Source organism: Cydia splendana, chromosome 8 (assembly GCF_910591565.1).
Source record: "Cydia splendana chromosome 8, ilCydSple1.2, whole genome shotgun sequence".
NCBI lineage: Eukaryota > Metazoa > Arthropoda > Insecta > Lepidoptera > Tortricidae > Cydia > Cydia splendana.
Genome location: NC_085967.1, coordinates 9,498,329 through 9,512,825, shown reverse-complemented (window position 1 = coordinate 9,512,825; position 14,497 = coordinate 9,498,329). Strand labels below are relative to the sequence as shown.

Below are 14,497 nucleotides of genomic sequence, written 5' to 3'. Positions count from 1 at the left end.
GAATCGCGGGCGAAACCGCGAACGCGAGTGTGGAGTCGATTTCGCTGTCTGCGAAAATCGACTCCACACTTGCGTTCGCGGCTTCGCCCGCGATTCACGCGCATAGTCTGGAGGGGGCTTTACACCTACAAGTTATTATATTATTAAGTCGATTAAATAAGTTTTCAAGTATGGCAGCACTTTTTCCCCCTACTATATTATTATTATTATTTTATAAGCCTATACGGTGTCCCACTGCTGGGCAAAGGCCTCCCCCCTCGATTTCCATGGAAAAAAGGGAAAGTACAGGGAAAAATCTCAAAACTATAAATTTGTAAAAAAAATAAGTTAAATTCGTACGGAACCCTCGGTGGGCGAGTCGGACTCGCACTTGTCCGGTTTTTTACTTGTAAGCTAGTAACATTAAATTTAATACGTCAATGTCAACTGTCAGTTGTCAAATTGATCCGTTTGGCGCCATACACACACATTTCCCTTATTACTAGTTTCGCTAAATTCATTAGAATTAATAATTATTCTTTATTAAAATTTATAAAAACACTCCTAAAAAGTAAATTAAAAATTAGTGGATCTGGTGATAAAGTGATACGTTCCTGATAGTTTCGTTTCTCTTGATTGTTTACGATGGTAATATAAGTTATTCTTACATTGTTTTGTCTTGAATATCTTGACATGACTTGAGTTATATCTGTAATTGTTTTCTTATTACTGCTGTTGTTCATTGCAGGTTGGACAAAATGATGAAAATATGTTATCAGACATGTTGCCCGTCTACTACACAAGGCTCTTTCCTCAAAATGTGTTCTGTCGGTGGTTGACTTGCGGTAGTAGTCCGCAGCCGCTGTCTCACAGAGAATTGTCGTTTACACTAGCTGATGACGTCTATTTGCGGTATTTGTCTATAAGCAATCAGAAAGAATTTCAGACATTGCTCCAAAAGAAGTGCCCTTACAAATTGGATATTGGTGCTGTGTACAACACAAAGTGAGTAGCCAGAATTATCTTTATGAACTACTTTTAGGAGCACTAAGTCCTAGTTTGAACTTCTTCTGAGGAGTATAATAAATCCCACCTAAAACATTTCATGTGAAGTGTTGCCAAGACTATAGACCGGGAGACAGTGACACATTTTACTGGGTCATTTGTACCAGTATGGCGGTTCGTCAGGGGTCTAAGTACGTAATGAAGGAAAGAAAAATGATGGTCATAGCGCTGGTACCGGCGGCCCAATCGCGTGGGCGTTAGTCGAACGTGTCGGATAAAATACGAGTGTCGAACGATTTGTTCTACAAAAATCCTCGTATTTTCCGATAGTCCATAAAAAAGAAGTAGGCGGTAGTGTAATGCCATACTACTCCGGTAAAATTAACTCCCTTGCTTATGGCGGCCATTTGGAACCGTCCGAAGAGTATGGCATGGTGATGTCCATGAATGGCTGCTCGACGATGATCACCTGTGCAAAAATTAGCTTGGCACAAATGGTTGAATTGTTTTTTATAAATTAATGTGTTCGCCTCAGTATGGCGGGCTGTAAGTCACACCGGAGAAGTATGGCCTTACGCTACCGCCTACTTCTTTTTTATGGACTATCGGAAAATACGAGGATTTTTGTGGAACAAATCGTTCGACACTCGTATTTTATCCGACACATTCGACTAACGCTCACGCGATTGGGCCGCCGGTACCAGCGCTATGACCATCATTTTTCTTTCCTTCATTACGTACTTAGACCCCTGACAAACCGCCATACTAGTACAAATGACCCAGTAAAATGTGTCACTGTCTCCCGGTCTACTAGGCGCATAAAGTTTTTACACTAAAAAGTTATCAGATCCTGTAGTATGTACCAAGACTGTAAGTTCTAACTTTATAAGCTCTAACTGTATAAAGCCAACATCTTGGTCTAACAGTACGGCTTGGCCATATTGTTGCTCTCATATGGACAACCCGAAATGACACTTTCAGAATTTGAAAGACCTGTGCAACTGTTACTACTTTGGACAAATAGTCCACCGAGGACCGTAAATTTTCGAGGCACAAATGATATTTATTAGTTTTCATTTTTTATTTAATTCCAGACCGTCCATTGGCCGCCATGATGCAGTGGTTCTGGCCAGAGAGCTGGTATTTGACATTGATTTGACAGACTATGATGAAGTGAGAACATGCTGTCAAGAAGCTAATGTCTGCGACAAGTGCTGGAAGTTCATGATTATTGCTTGTGAAATCTTGGATAAAGCCTTGCGAGGTTTGTTTTATTTAAATTCAACAAATAATGTGTTTGTTTTTAAACTGTTTTTTCCATCTTTTTTGTAATTTCCATTTGCCATGTTTACAAAAACTAAGGCCAGTGGCGGATTTGCAGTCTTTGCCACCCTAGGCCCCAGACCCTATAGCCCTTTCAGATTCTTTCACAGCACTCATCATATTGACTACATTTTAATTTATTTGTCATACCTTGCCGCCCCAAATTTTTTGCCGCCCTAGGCCGGGCCTGCTGAGCCTTAGGGCAAATCCGCCTCTGACTAAGGCCAATGCAGCACTTCCCAAAGTATGGGTTGTGATCCATTAGTGAATTGCAGCCCATTGGTGAGTCACAAGCAAATATAAAGTGGGTCCTGAAACTACTAGGAACTCTGAGCGTTATTGATAATATGTTATGCCCCCTTTTTAAGATCTAAGTGGTGGACCCCAAAAATGGCAGTTTTTGTTAGGTGGGTCGGAGCCCAGTCAACTTTGGGAACTACTGCCGTAATGGAAAATCACTAATTAAAGCAACGTCTAGCACCCCACCATCGTAATACTAGGAAAATACTTAAACTAATTAGTAATTACCTGAAATTAGTACTAATAAAATGTAGTAAATTAGGACTAAAATGAAATTTAAATGGGACAGAGTTGCTTTTTAGGGTTACATACCTCAAAAGGAAAAACGGAACCCTTATAGGATCACTCGTACGTCTGTCTGTCCGTCCGTCACAGCCTATTTTATCGGAAATTACTGGACCAATTAAGGTGGTTCGCCTAGGTTACTCAAAACTTAACTCTCGCTAGATGGCACCACTTTTGCAAAATTTCAGGTTTTATTTTTTTGTGAAATGGTCATGGTATTTGTATACTTAAAAGTATGTTTCGCGCACTCTTTAAGGCGATATGATTCGACTCATCAACGAATCTGAGGGGGTGAGGTGCGCGGCAAACCGTGAAGCCCCGCCCGCGCGTCCCGCGACCCGCTCGCCGAGATCGTGAGCGCGCGCCGCGCACGGTAAACATAGCAGACGGGTCACAGTATAATGATCTTATGATGGCAGTATTTTAACTAGACCGGGAAATGGTCACGTTTTAGAGTTTTTATTGTATATGTACGTATGTATTTTTTGCATTACGTATTTCTGATCATTTCATGTAGAATTATTATTTTTATATAGACATGTGTACTTATTATTGATCAGTAAAGAACGTTTTAATTTCATGGCAGCGTGTTCGAGTTAAAGTACCTAAAGGAAAGTAACAATTTTAAAGGAGACGGTCAATTAAGGGTTCTATTTATAAAGGTTATTAACCTTAATCAATAATTTTACTTTACAGATTCCTTTAACTCAATAACGCTGCCGTGGAATTAAAACGTTGTTACTGATCAGTAGTACTTATTTATAAGCTCTAAAAACAAAAAAAAAACAGTTTCAAAGTAAATTTCTGATAACTTTTTGTCAGTGCAAGCCTTATGGTTTCGTCTTGGCAACATTTTACATGAAAATGTTTTTGGTGGGTCTCATTATCGCAATTTCCAATACTTTTGTTGCCTAACTTAATAAATTATTGTTTACAATACCTATCGACTTTACACCTACTTTAATGATCACACAATTTTAACGAAACAATGTTTTCAAGAAAATAATTCAATTAAGTGCGAGTCAAACTCGCGCACCGATGGTACCCACATTTTATTAAGTACATTATATAATTTTTTTTTAATTAAGTTGTAACTGACTCATCATCATCATCTCAGTCATAAGACGTCCACTGCTGAACATAGGCCTTCCCCTTGGACCTCCATTCCGGTCGGAAGCGACCCGCATCCAGCGTCTTCCGACGGCCTTAACAAGGTCGTCTGTCCATCTTGTGGGTGGATCCTACGCTGCTTTTGTTAGTCCGTGGTCTCCACTCGAGCACTTTTCGACCCCATCGGCCATCTTCTCTGCGCGCAATGTGGCCTGCCCATATATATATAATGTATGGAGAACAGAGTGGCCAACTTTCTTAAAAATAGTTTATCTAATACTGATTCTAAAATGGTATCACACATGCTATTTACATTTCTACAAATAAAGATATGGCCTAGATGGTGTTTAAAGTGAAGTATGGTGCTAACTAGTAAAAAAGACATAAAAGTGCGATTATCTCGAAAACCACGAAACTTTTACTAGACCTATAAGTGCATTTTCTGGACCAGCCTAAGCTGCCCTGTCGATGGTTAGAAGGTTGTCCATTAATTACTGGACATCCTGTATAGAGATGTAACTAACCCAAATCGATAGTCACAGCAAGCGATTACGATTGGATGGCACCTAGACTGAGGTATCGAATTGTGACGTATAATGAATTTTTATTTGCGATTTAAATAAAGCTAGAATTATATGGTTTTCGCGCAAGGCATTTAATACACCGACCGAGTAGGTCGCACCCATCGTCAAAATCTAAACTAACTGGGGATCTATTTTAAAGTTTATTTATGTTATTTCTGTGTCAAATTTGTTGTCTGTTAGGTGACGATAAATATATCCATATTTACAGTTGATTATCCACCTTTTCCTTATTTTTATTAAAAGAAAAATGAAAAATTCATATCGATTTACTTAGACGACTACCGATTCATAAAGGTGGTGTCCGGCTAGCCCTAAAATTAAAAAAAAGACGTAACGTAAACGTTCGTAGTGCAATTGTTTTCCTTTGTGATTTCGATGTGCGAGACATTTTACGTCGTATTGCTGTTGTGAGTGACAGATGTCAAATAACGCAAATAAATATGCACACAGTATATGTCGGTGACTTTAGTTCGTCTACGGATCTCCTCATTTCTGATTTGATCACGCAGAGAAACTCCGAGCATAGCCCTCTCCATAGCTCGTTGAGCGACTTTGAATTCTCAGATGAGGCCGATAGTGAAAGACCACGTAACTGACTGAATAACACAAAATATTTAAAAAAATTGTCTTATACCCGCCTTATTTTGAACTCTCTGTAATCACACCCCGTATTCCGCACCCTTCACAAATAATCTGATTTAGTAAAGTTTACTAAATGTTTTTTTTTTATGATCTTGATCGCGTAATAATGTGTAAAACCCAAAATAGCGTCTTAAAACGTATTAATTTTTTTTTATAATGTGATCTTATTAAGCATTTATATGAGAAGAGCGACAAAATTTTACGATAGTTATTTATTCATTTTTTTTCGTTTTCAATAAAGAAGGAAGTTTGAGAAAATTTTGTTAATTAACAATTGCCTAAATAACGTTAAGATAAATTTCTACAAGTAGTACATTTGTTGACATGTTTTAAATACACCATAATTTTTTTTTAATTTTCAATGAATATTTAATACCTTTAAAATTATATTTAATGTTACGTAATCGCTTTTTCACGCCGAAAATGAGGCGTGGAGGACTGTGTTCAGCGTTGAATAAAAAGTATAAATAATGGAGATATAGTTCTGCAAGTATATAATGTTGTATTGGAAATATCCTCCTCTTTAATAATATTAACTAGATTTTGCCCTGTGCGCGGGGCCCGAGGGCCCCGCGGTACGCGTGTTGTTTGCTGTTGGTGCTGTTGTTGACGTGTTGTTGTTGCTGTTGTTTGTGCTGTTGTAATTGCGTAGTAGCTTGTTTTCCAATGGGAAAAAGAAACAAAGTTGTACTTTTGCTAGGACAAACAGATCCGCGTGCGAGCACTTCATTCCTGTAGCTCGGTAGCAGTCCGGTTATGTGAGGGTCGCAGTTCTAACCTGTAGATGTGGAAGGTAGAGTTGTGCTAGGCGTGGTAAGCGGGTGCAGATGCAGGGGAAAATAATAAGCACCAAACGTTCGTTTTCACACACCGATTTATTGTCCGTAACGGCACACAATACACATCTATATAAAATAGAAGGAGTGAGAGCGAAAGCCAAACGATTATTCAGAAATACAAATTTAACGGGAAAAAACGACTTAGTATGACAGCCACGATAACAAAGTTCGTCTCTAAGGGCTCACTGCGCCTGCGGGAGGCGGGCGCAATACTTCGCTGTCAGCGCTGCAGCCGAGGGTCGATTGTTAGACCGTCAAGCACGGCGCGCAGCGCTTACAGCTGCTCTAGGATTATTTACACAGAACAGAGCTCATACAACTGAATATTATCTAATAATAAAATCGGTCGCTCTGTCCGCGAGTAATTAAAATATATTTGGGATAAACTATAAATTCATCCCTATAAACCTAACCTAACCCACTTTTCTGGTAGCAGTCCGTTTCTGTGAGGGTCGCGGTTCTAACCTATTTAACCTAACCCACTTTTCTGGTAGCAGTCCGTTTCTGTGGGGTTCGCAGTTCTAACCTAACCTAACCCACTTTTCTGGTAGCAGTCCGTTCCTGTGAGGGTCGCAGTTCTAACCTAACCTAACCCACTTTTCTGGTAGCAGTCCGTTTCTGTGAGGGTCGCATTTCTAACCTAACCTAACCCACTTTTCTGGTAGCAGTCTGTTCCTGTGAGGGTCGCAGTTCTAACCTAACCTAACCCACATTGTTGGTAGCAGTCCATTCCTGCTGTTGTTATTGTTGTGTAGTAGTTTGTTTTCCAAAGGGAGAAATAAATAAAGTTGTACTTTTGATAGAAAGAAAAGATCCGCATGCGAGAACTTCATTCGCGCAGCTCGGCCTTCGGCCTCGCGTGCTTGGGAAATCGTAACTTGTCCTATTGGGTCGTGTTTCAGCTCCAACTTCCTCCTCACGTGTGACGCTTCGGGCCTTCGGCCCAACGCGGAGCTCGGCCTTCGGCCTTCGCGAGCCTGGACGCTTCGCCGTCGAGCCTTCGGCCCGCCGGCTCCGCTTATCAAGAAAGTTGACTTTGTAGGATGTTTGGAGGAACTCCATTCACGCAGCTCGGCCTTCGGCCTCGCGTTTTGGGAGTCGGGGTGGAGGCTCCGGGCCTTCGGCCATCCACTGGGGTCGGCCTTTGGCCTCCCTGCCTGAAGCTCGCCCTTCGGGCTCGCTTAACACACTTTTTGTATAGGATTTTGCTTTGTTCGTCATTCCCGCAGCTCGGCCTTCGGCCTCGCCCAAAATTACTGGGGGTGGAGCATGCTTGGACATTCGAGATAAAGCTCCGGGCCTGACGGCCCTCCGCGGGGTCGGCCTTCGGCCTCCCAGTCTGAAGCTCGCCCTTCGGGCTCGCCTAACCTACTTGGAAATTTGAATTTGGCCCGTGTCCGCCGCCATTTTGGATTTTTCCAAAAATTTTTTTTCACATGGTAATCTTGGGCCCCCAAGCTCGCTGCATGTCAAATCTCAGCGCACTCGGACCAACTTGAAAAAAATTAAAAATAAAAGTCGGCCTGTTTGAAAATTTTTAAATGCAGTTTGTTTTGTCTTGGGGCCCTCTATGACATTTGGTCGAGCACCCCCCACCCATCTCGCGCCGTTTAAAAGTTGCCATACAAAATTAAAATGACCATTATTTCCGCCATCTTAGATTTTTTCCAAAAATTTTTTTTTATAGGAATTTAGAGGCCTCTATCTTTCGCCATGCCAAATCTCAGCGCGCTCGGACCAACTTGAAAAAAAAAAAAAGAAGTCGGCCATTTTGAAAATTTTTAAATGCAGTTTGTTTTGTCTTGGGGCCCTCTATGACATTTGGTCGAGCACCCCCCACCCATCTCGCACCGTAATATGAATACTTTTTGAGATATTGGGGAAATTAAAGATCTCTACTTTTTCCCCCTTTTTTTGCTTATAACTTTTGATATTTTGTGTGTGCTTCGAATGCATTTTTCTAGGCATTATGACAAATCTAATGAGGTATCACACGTATTTTTAGGAGTATTATCTCTATTTTTCACCGTGTTCAGTTTCTCGAACAAGACTAATACAACCAAGCGCAAGATGAACTGCCTGTAGGCACCTTGAACTCTCAATTATATTTAATTCATGTCGACCGTGGTCAAATATTAAAATTAGTGATATGTATTTAGTTCTTAAATAATTGTATTGCGATATGCCTATTAGGGTAATTTTTTCAATTATTTCAATTTGACATTTTATATTTATTTAAATTTATGATTATGATGATGAATTTGCTTTGCTGATGCTTGACGGGCGTGGCGCGTTGCATGCGATCCAAAGCCGGGCGCCTTCGGCACCCTCATACTAAAAGCGTAACACTATACATACATATGTATATTGTAACATCCCCATACTGTATCAATCCAAATAAATAATTTCTGATTTTCAAAGGAGTCAAAGAGCACGAAGGAATATAATCATTTTGCAGATCGGACGTAGGTATATCAGTAAAGGTGAAATACTGTAAATATATCATACTTACATACTCACAATTATATTATCTAGGAATATAATATTTTTTACCTACGTTGAAATTGGTTGCTGACCTAGTGAAAATACTGAAATATTTTAACTGTTGATGTAGGAAAGCTAGGCGCTTTCAAGCACCTCGTAAAGTATTAGATGCTTCTGTTATCAGAAAGTGTGTTTTTATAGCACTTAGTGACTTTTTCTTACGTTTCATATGCTTTGTTTCCCATTGTTTGTAAATGGTAAAATCACGTGACCGCGCGGAACACACTGACGCAGGTCCGTCCTCTACAAGCGCTGCCGCGCGACTGAAGAGGGCGTAAGTGCGTTCGCGAGTGACGGCGCTTGCGGATTTAGTAGGTATTGAAACATATAAATTATTTTAATGATGTTACCGAGACAAAGTGATCCAAATCATCTAGATTATCTTATTACCTATACATTTATGTAAAAAACAAGTCAAAAAAGTTTGTTTGTAGCTCTGAGATTGATTTATTGTTAAAAAAAGGCGTAACTTTGGATTTTTTTTCTATCGAGCAAAGTTTATCTAATCATGTTTTTGAGATCCAAAACATATCTGCCAGATCCTTAAGTATAAGATATATTTTTTTCACAATTTTAAAACATTGTTTCTTATATTTCCGATGGATTCAAAAAACTGGTTCGCTTAGCTCGTACGGGAAAAGCACGCCTTAAATAAATATTGAACTATTAAAATAAACATTGAATACTTCATTGTGCAAAAACCACCTTTTTAATTCGACGGAGTGTTGCTGTCACGCTTTTTCCTACTATTACTCACACATGCAAACAGTGTTTCCGTGATCCTTGTAGTAGACAATTTCACACAACGTAAGTATGTTGCAATAGCGTAACGGTATGTTCGTGGAAAACCGTGCAAGAGGATTGGGGTTCAAGACTGGTGCGAGTAGGTAATTTCTTTTTGTTTATTTTAGTCTTTTTGTGTTATCTTACCTTTAAACGAGCAATTATTATATATATATTTTTATTTATATATTTGGATGATATCAGAAACGGCTCTAACGATTTCAATGAAATTTGCTATAAGGGGTTGGATCTCTTAGCTAGGTCTGATCTGTGAGAAAACGCGCATTTTTGAGTTTTTATATGTTTTCTAAGCTTTGGTCGGTCTCCCAGATATTCAATCTCTTCTTCCTCGCGTGGGGTCCGCTTGGCATCTAATCCCAGAATTGGCATGGGCACTAGTTTTTACGAAAGCGACTGCCCTGACCTTCCAACCCAGAGAGTTAACTTATTGGGATTAGTCCAGTTTCCTCACATTGTTTTCTTTCACCGAAAAATAGGTATCGGTATATAAATAGGTTTCGGTAAATAGGTATCAAATGATATTTCGTACCAAATATCATTGGTACGAGCTGGGGTTAGAACCCGCGACCTCCGGATTGCAAGTCGCACGCGCTTTCCGCTAGGCCACCACCGCTCCCCCAGATATTCAGTATTAGTTGGTATTAGGGTATGTGCGGAAAGAGAAGAGTCGTAGAATGTATGGGCTCCCCTACATTTCAAGACTCTTCTCTTTCCGCACAGACTCTATCAATAAATTACTTTATCAACGTTTTCAAAAAAAATATTCAATACCTGATTTTCACAGCTTTTAGGGTTCCGTACCCAAAGGGTAAAACGGGACCCTATTACTAAGACTCCGCTGTCCGTCCGTCCGTCCGTCTGTATGTCACCAGGCTGTATCTCACGAACCGTGATAGCTAGACAGTTGAAATTTTCACAGATGATGTATTTCTGTTGCCGCTATAACAACAAATACTAAAAACAGAATAAAATAAAGATTTAAGTGGGGCTCCCATACAACAAACGTGATTTTTGACCGAAGTTAAGCAACGTCGGGCGGCGTCAGTACTTGGATGGGTGACCCTTTTTTATAGATAATGGTACGGAACCCTTCGTTTGCGAGTCCGACTCGCACTTGGCCGGTTTTACCTAAAATAAAATGAAAACATTTATTTAAGTATTTTTTTTATTTTGAATTCAAGTACAAGTACATTTTTTTCATATTTGTTATCCGTAGTAGTCCCTGTACCTGAAAGAAATATAATATCATGAATCATGATAGGAAAAAATCTCTGATGTAATAGGAAGAAAGATGATGCAACAATATGGATTCTAATAATGTTATAATCGAGTTATAATTTACTTACCTGGTAGTAACTGTAATTGTGTTCTTCATTCATGGACAAAAAATCCATTATTTTCAACCACAGGAAATATTATACATTTCTTTTTTATTGCAGTGAGGATGTCCTGATTGTAAAAATCAAAGAGATTAGGTAGAGTACAATTTCTAATTATCTTTGTAAAAAATAAACGAATACGCGTAGTCATTCGCTTTTTGAAAATAAGAAAAATTAAATAAACATATAAAAAAAAACAATACGAAATTTAGGTGTAAAAAAATTACAAAAAGTTATATCCCAGCATACAATGCTGGGGATCGAACCGGGAACTTTCCGATTGAAAGCAAAAAAGCGACTGTTTGCAAAACACGCCATGATAGTTCTTAGCTAAGCTGACGAATTTCGGGTACTTATTCTCGCTTCAGTCAATTAAGTACCTGTCAACAAAATTGCACTAAACATGACGGCACTCCAAATTCGCGCCGTGGTCAGCCCGGCAACGTCGGAAATAGTATGGCAACGTCGCAAATGTATCTGTACACGACATTTGTGACACACACATACGTAAAATTGATGAAAATTTAACTATGATTATTGCATGATTTCTGTATGAAACATTGTTTTCCTATTAATTTCGCGCAAACGAATATTCGAAAGTAGATAAATGCGGAAATATTTATGTACTAATAGTGTGTAGTGACTTAATGCAATGCGATTGAATTTTGTATGAAAATCGAACCACCTTAAGTTGAAATTTGGTACACATATGTAAATTAGTGACCCAAAGATGTACATGTAACGTAAACAAATGAATTTTAAACATGGGGGCCACTTTTGGGTGGTAAATGAGAAAGTTAAAAAATAAAAGTTTTTCAAACTATATTGTGTTATACAGATATCAAATAAAATAGCTCATTTTGAGAATTTCGAATATATTTTTTTTATAATTTTAAAATAAATAGGTTAGAAGTTATTTAAGAAAATAGCCAAAAAATGACCATTCCCCCCCTTTATCTCCGAAAATACTGGGTCAAAAATTTTGAAAAAAATACACATAGCTCTTTTCCTATAGATGACAGGAAAACCTATAAGAAATGTGCAGTCAAGCGTGAGTCAGACTTAATATACGGAATCCTTGGAACGCGAGTCCGACTCGCACTTGGCCGGTTTTTATTTTTTCATTAAATCAATTTTAAAACAAAACAATCTCAATTCTATATATTTTCTAAATTCTATTTAGAGTGTACGGAAAGAGAAGACTTGTGAAATGTATTAGGCCTCCAATTGCCAATTTTCTCTGTAGTCAATAAAGTAAAAATCAGTAGCTAATTTAACCTTTATAAATTCCAGATGACTTTGGCTTCCAAAGCATACTCTGGGTGTTTTCCGGCAGAAGAGGTATCCATTGCTGGGTATCAGACTATGAAGCCAGGACCCTGGACAGTCCGGGCAGAGCTGCTGTGGCTGATTACCTGTGCCTGATTATGGGAGGTGACAATCAGTTCAAGAAGGTCAATCTTGGAAGTGATAACTTACATTCAAGCATCAGGTCAATATTTATAGTATAAATATTCCTATTATTTAACTCGGAAGACTCCATGAGCTTTTCCCAGATATTCTAAGTAGAGGAAGTAAAAGTTATGAAAATTCTATTAAACATTTGATAAGGTAAACATCGTGCTTGACATGCTAATGCCCAATAGATAACACCCTGCTGTCACCTCTATTGATAAGTTAAAACATGACATGTACTGGGACGGTGATGAGCACTTTGATGTCTACCTTAATATTTATGAATGCATGTCACACTCATGCATGTCCACTAAAAGTTCTAAGACGAATCCCAATAATCTGTATGAGACCAGGTATTTATATAGAATTTCTTGCCTTTTCAGGAGAGCTATGACTGTAATTGACAGATATTTTGAAGATGTTGTCAAAGACCAGGAGTTCTTCGGAACACCAGAAAGACTACAGAATTTTTTGAAAATGATACAAGACGAAACATTCAGAACACAAGTTCAAACTCATTTGGAGAAGAGCAAAGCCCCATCTTTGGATAAATGGAACACTTTTGCTAAACTTTATGAAACTTATTGCAGAGAAGTAAGCATTTAAATCAAGTTTTTTGTATTTGGTACATACATGTTTTAATCAAATAATAGGTTCTCTCAATATTTACATTCTTTAATCTTATCCAGTCCCCAACATTGAAATCTTATAACATAAAATACTAAATACACCCTAGGCACAATAACCATGTCAGGATTTCAAAACATTACATATTTTCAGAATGGAAGTGCGGGCCGCAAACTGAAATATCTATTGGAAGAAATCAAAATACAGTACTGCTACCCAAGATTAGATGTAAATGTCACCAAGGGATTCAACCACTTGTTAAAGTCTCCCTTCAGTATACATCCAAAGACTGGAAAAGTGTCTGTTGTATTTAATCCAAGTACTGTGAGAAGTTTCAAATTGGATGAAGTTCCTACAATAAATACTTTACTTGACGACAGCTCTGCAAACCATGCGCAGCAATCGGCCAATATGCGAACAGCTGTCAAAACATTCCAAGAAGTTGTCTTTTCTTTGGAAAAGTCTGAAGCGATTAGGAGAAGAAATGAGCCTAGTAAGTATAGGGTAAATTCACGAAAGTTGATACGAATAGAAACGAAATACATTTTGTAGGAGGTATTAAAATAAGAATATGCATGCAACCATAATGATATGCTCACATATTTTCAATCACTGAATCTACTCATTTCAGCTTTGGTGGATCAATCTGATCAGTATATCTAATAAAAAAAGCTATGTATCATATAAAAATATTTATTTACTTACAGATACAATGGAATTCTAAGCAGGCAATTGGTATGGCCAAGCAAGACAGCATTATAAAAATATCCCGTGTTTAAAGCATCATTAAAAGTCTTATAAGAAGTCTGGTGCTAACTGCATGAGAGTTGCGTATTGTGTATGGTAACTGAACAATTTCAGTATTTCTTCCATACATAAGTTAGCCAATAAAGCATGTAATTGTGATATCTGTATGTCATTTTGAGATTTCCCTCATTAACCCTTTCAACGCCTAGGCCGCCTAAAGTTGTCGTATGTTCAGCCCACACCGCTAATATACGTGTTAGGCGTAGTTCGTTAAAGTAACGTTTATGCTTTCAAGTACCTAAGGTTCGCATCAATGATGTTAGAATGTGAGTGACATTTGACATGACGAAAGGCCGTGAAAGGGTAATCCATATTTTAAATCGAGCAGCTCAGTGCAACTGTTAGGAAGTCTTCAAATCCAATAGTGACTGTTCCGTTTTGTTGAGTGTCGCGCACGCGGAAGGCCTCAGTGAATCGCTGTATTTGTACACAGAGTACGATGAAATCGTCCACTGACACTTTCCCTTCTTTCGGGTCTGAACGTTTTATCAGAAAGTTGATGAAGTCCGGAGTGAAGCGGAATCCCATTTGATTCAAAGCTGAAATCAACAAAATTACTCATTAATTCATCATTAATCACAATACTTGTTTGACAGTTGATAATAAGTAGGTTACATATATATTATGGAAACTTTTGCCCAACAAAATCGACATTCTCGCCACGGCGTGTGCTATCATTGCTTCTAATTTCTAATTCATCTCGTCACGAATTTCTCACAAAACCGATAACCATTGCAATTATTATGTACCTATATGTAAAGGCGCCTTGTCAGCGCCATCTAGTGAAGCTACTGTTCTGATACTCCAAGTTATT

At 38.6% G+C, this 14,497-nt stretch overlaps 2 protein-coding genes across 5 annotated transcripts in view; one reads left to right on the top strand and one right to left on the bottom strand.

The window, feature by feature from the left end:
• The first annotated feature begins 469 nt into the window (after positions 1 to 469).
• Positions 470 to 13,784, top strand: LOC134792805 (DNA primase small subunit). The gene is made up of 7 exons (XM_063764174.1): positions 470 to 627; positions 728 to 984; positions 2,079 to 2,248; positions 12,088 to 12,286; positions 12,633 to 12,843; positions 13,030 to 13,369; positions 13,584 to 13,784. The coding sequence occupies exons 1-7, from the start codon at positions 625 to 627 to the stop codon at positions 13,598 to 13,600; spliced, it is 1,197 nt and encodes a 398-aa protein (XP_063620244.1). The 5' UTR covers positions 470 to 624; the 3' UTR covers positions 13,601 to 13,784.
• Positions 13,562 to 14,497, bottom strand: part of LOC134792803 (peflin) — a 16,215-nt gene continuing 15,279 nt past the window's right edge. For all 4 annotated transcript variants that reach the window (XM_063764158.1, XM_063764157.1, XM_063764159.1 and 1 more), the window contains one exon: positions 13,562 to 14,222. In XM_063764158.1, coding sequence (XP_063620228.1) covers positions 13,999 to 14,222 — 224 coding nt within the window. In that variant the 3' untranslated portion in view covers positions 13,562 to 13,998. The remainder of the gene's footprint in view (positions 14,223 to 14,497) is intronic.

What these genes read in the sequence shown, in the direction of transcription:
- LOC134792805 (XM_063764174.1), top strand. An exon ending in CTTGGATAAAGCCTTGCGAG is followed by an intron (nt 2,249 to 12,087) that starts GTTTGTTTTATT and finishes TATAAATTCCAG; the next exon opens with ATGACTTTGGCTTCCAAAGC. An exon ending in AACTTACATTCAAGCATCAG is followed by an intron (nt 12,287 to 12,632) that starts GTCAATATTTAT and finishes TTGCCTTTTCAG; the next exon opens with GAGAGCTATGACTGTAATTG.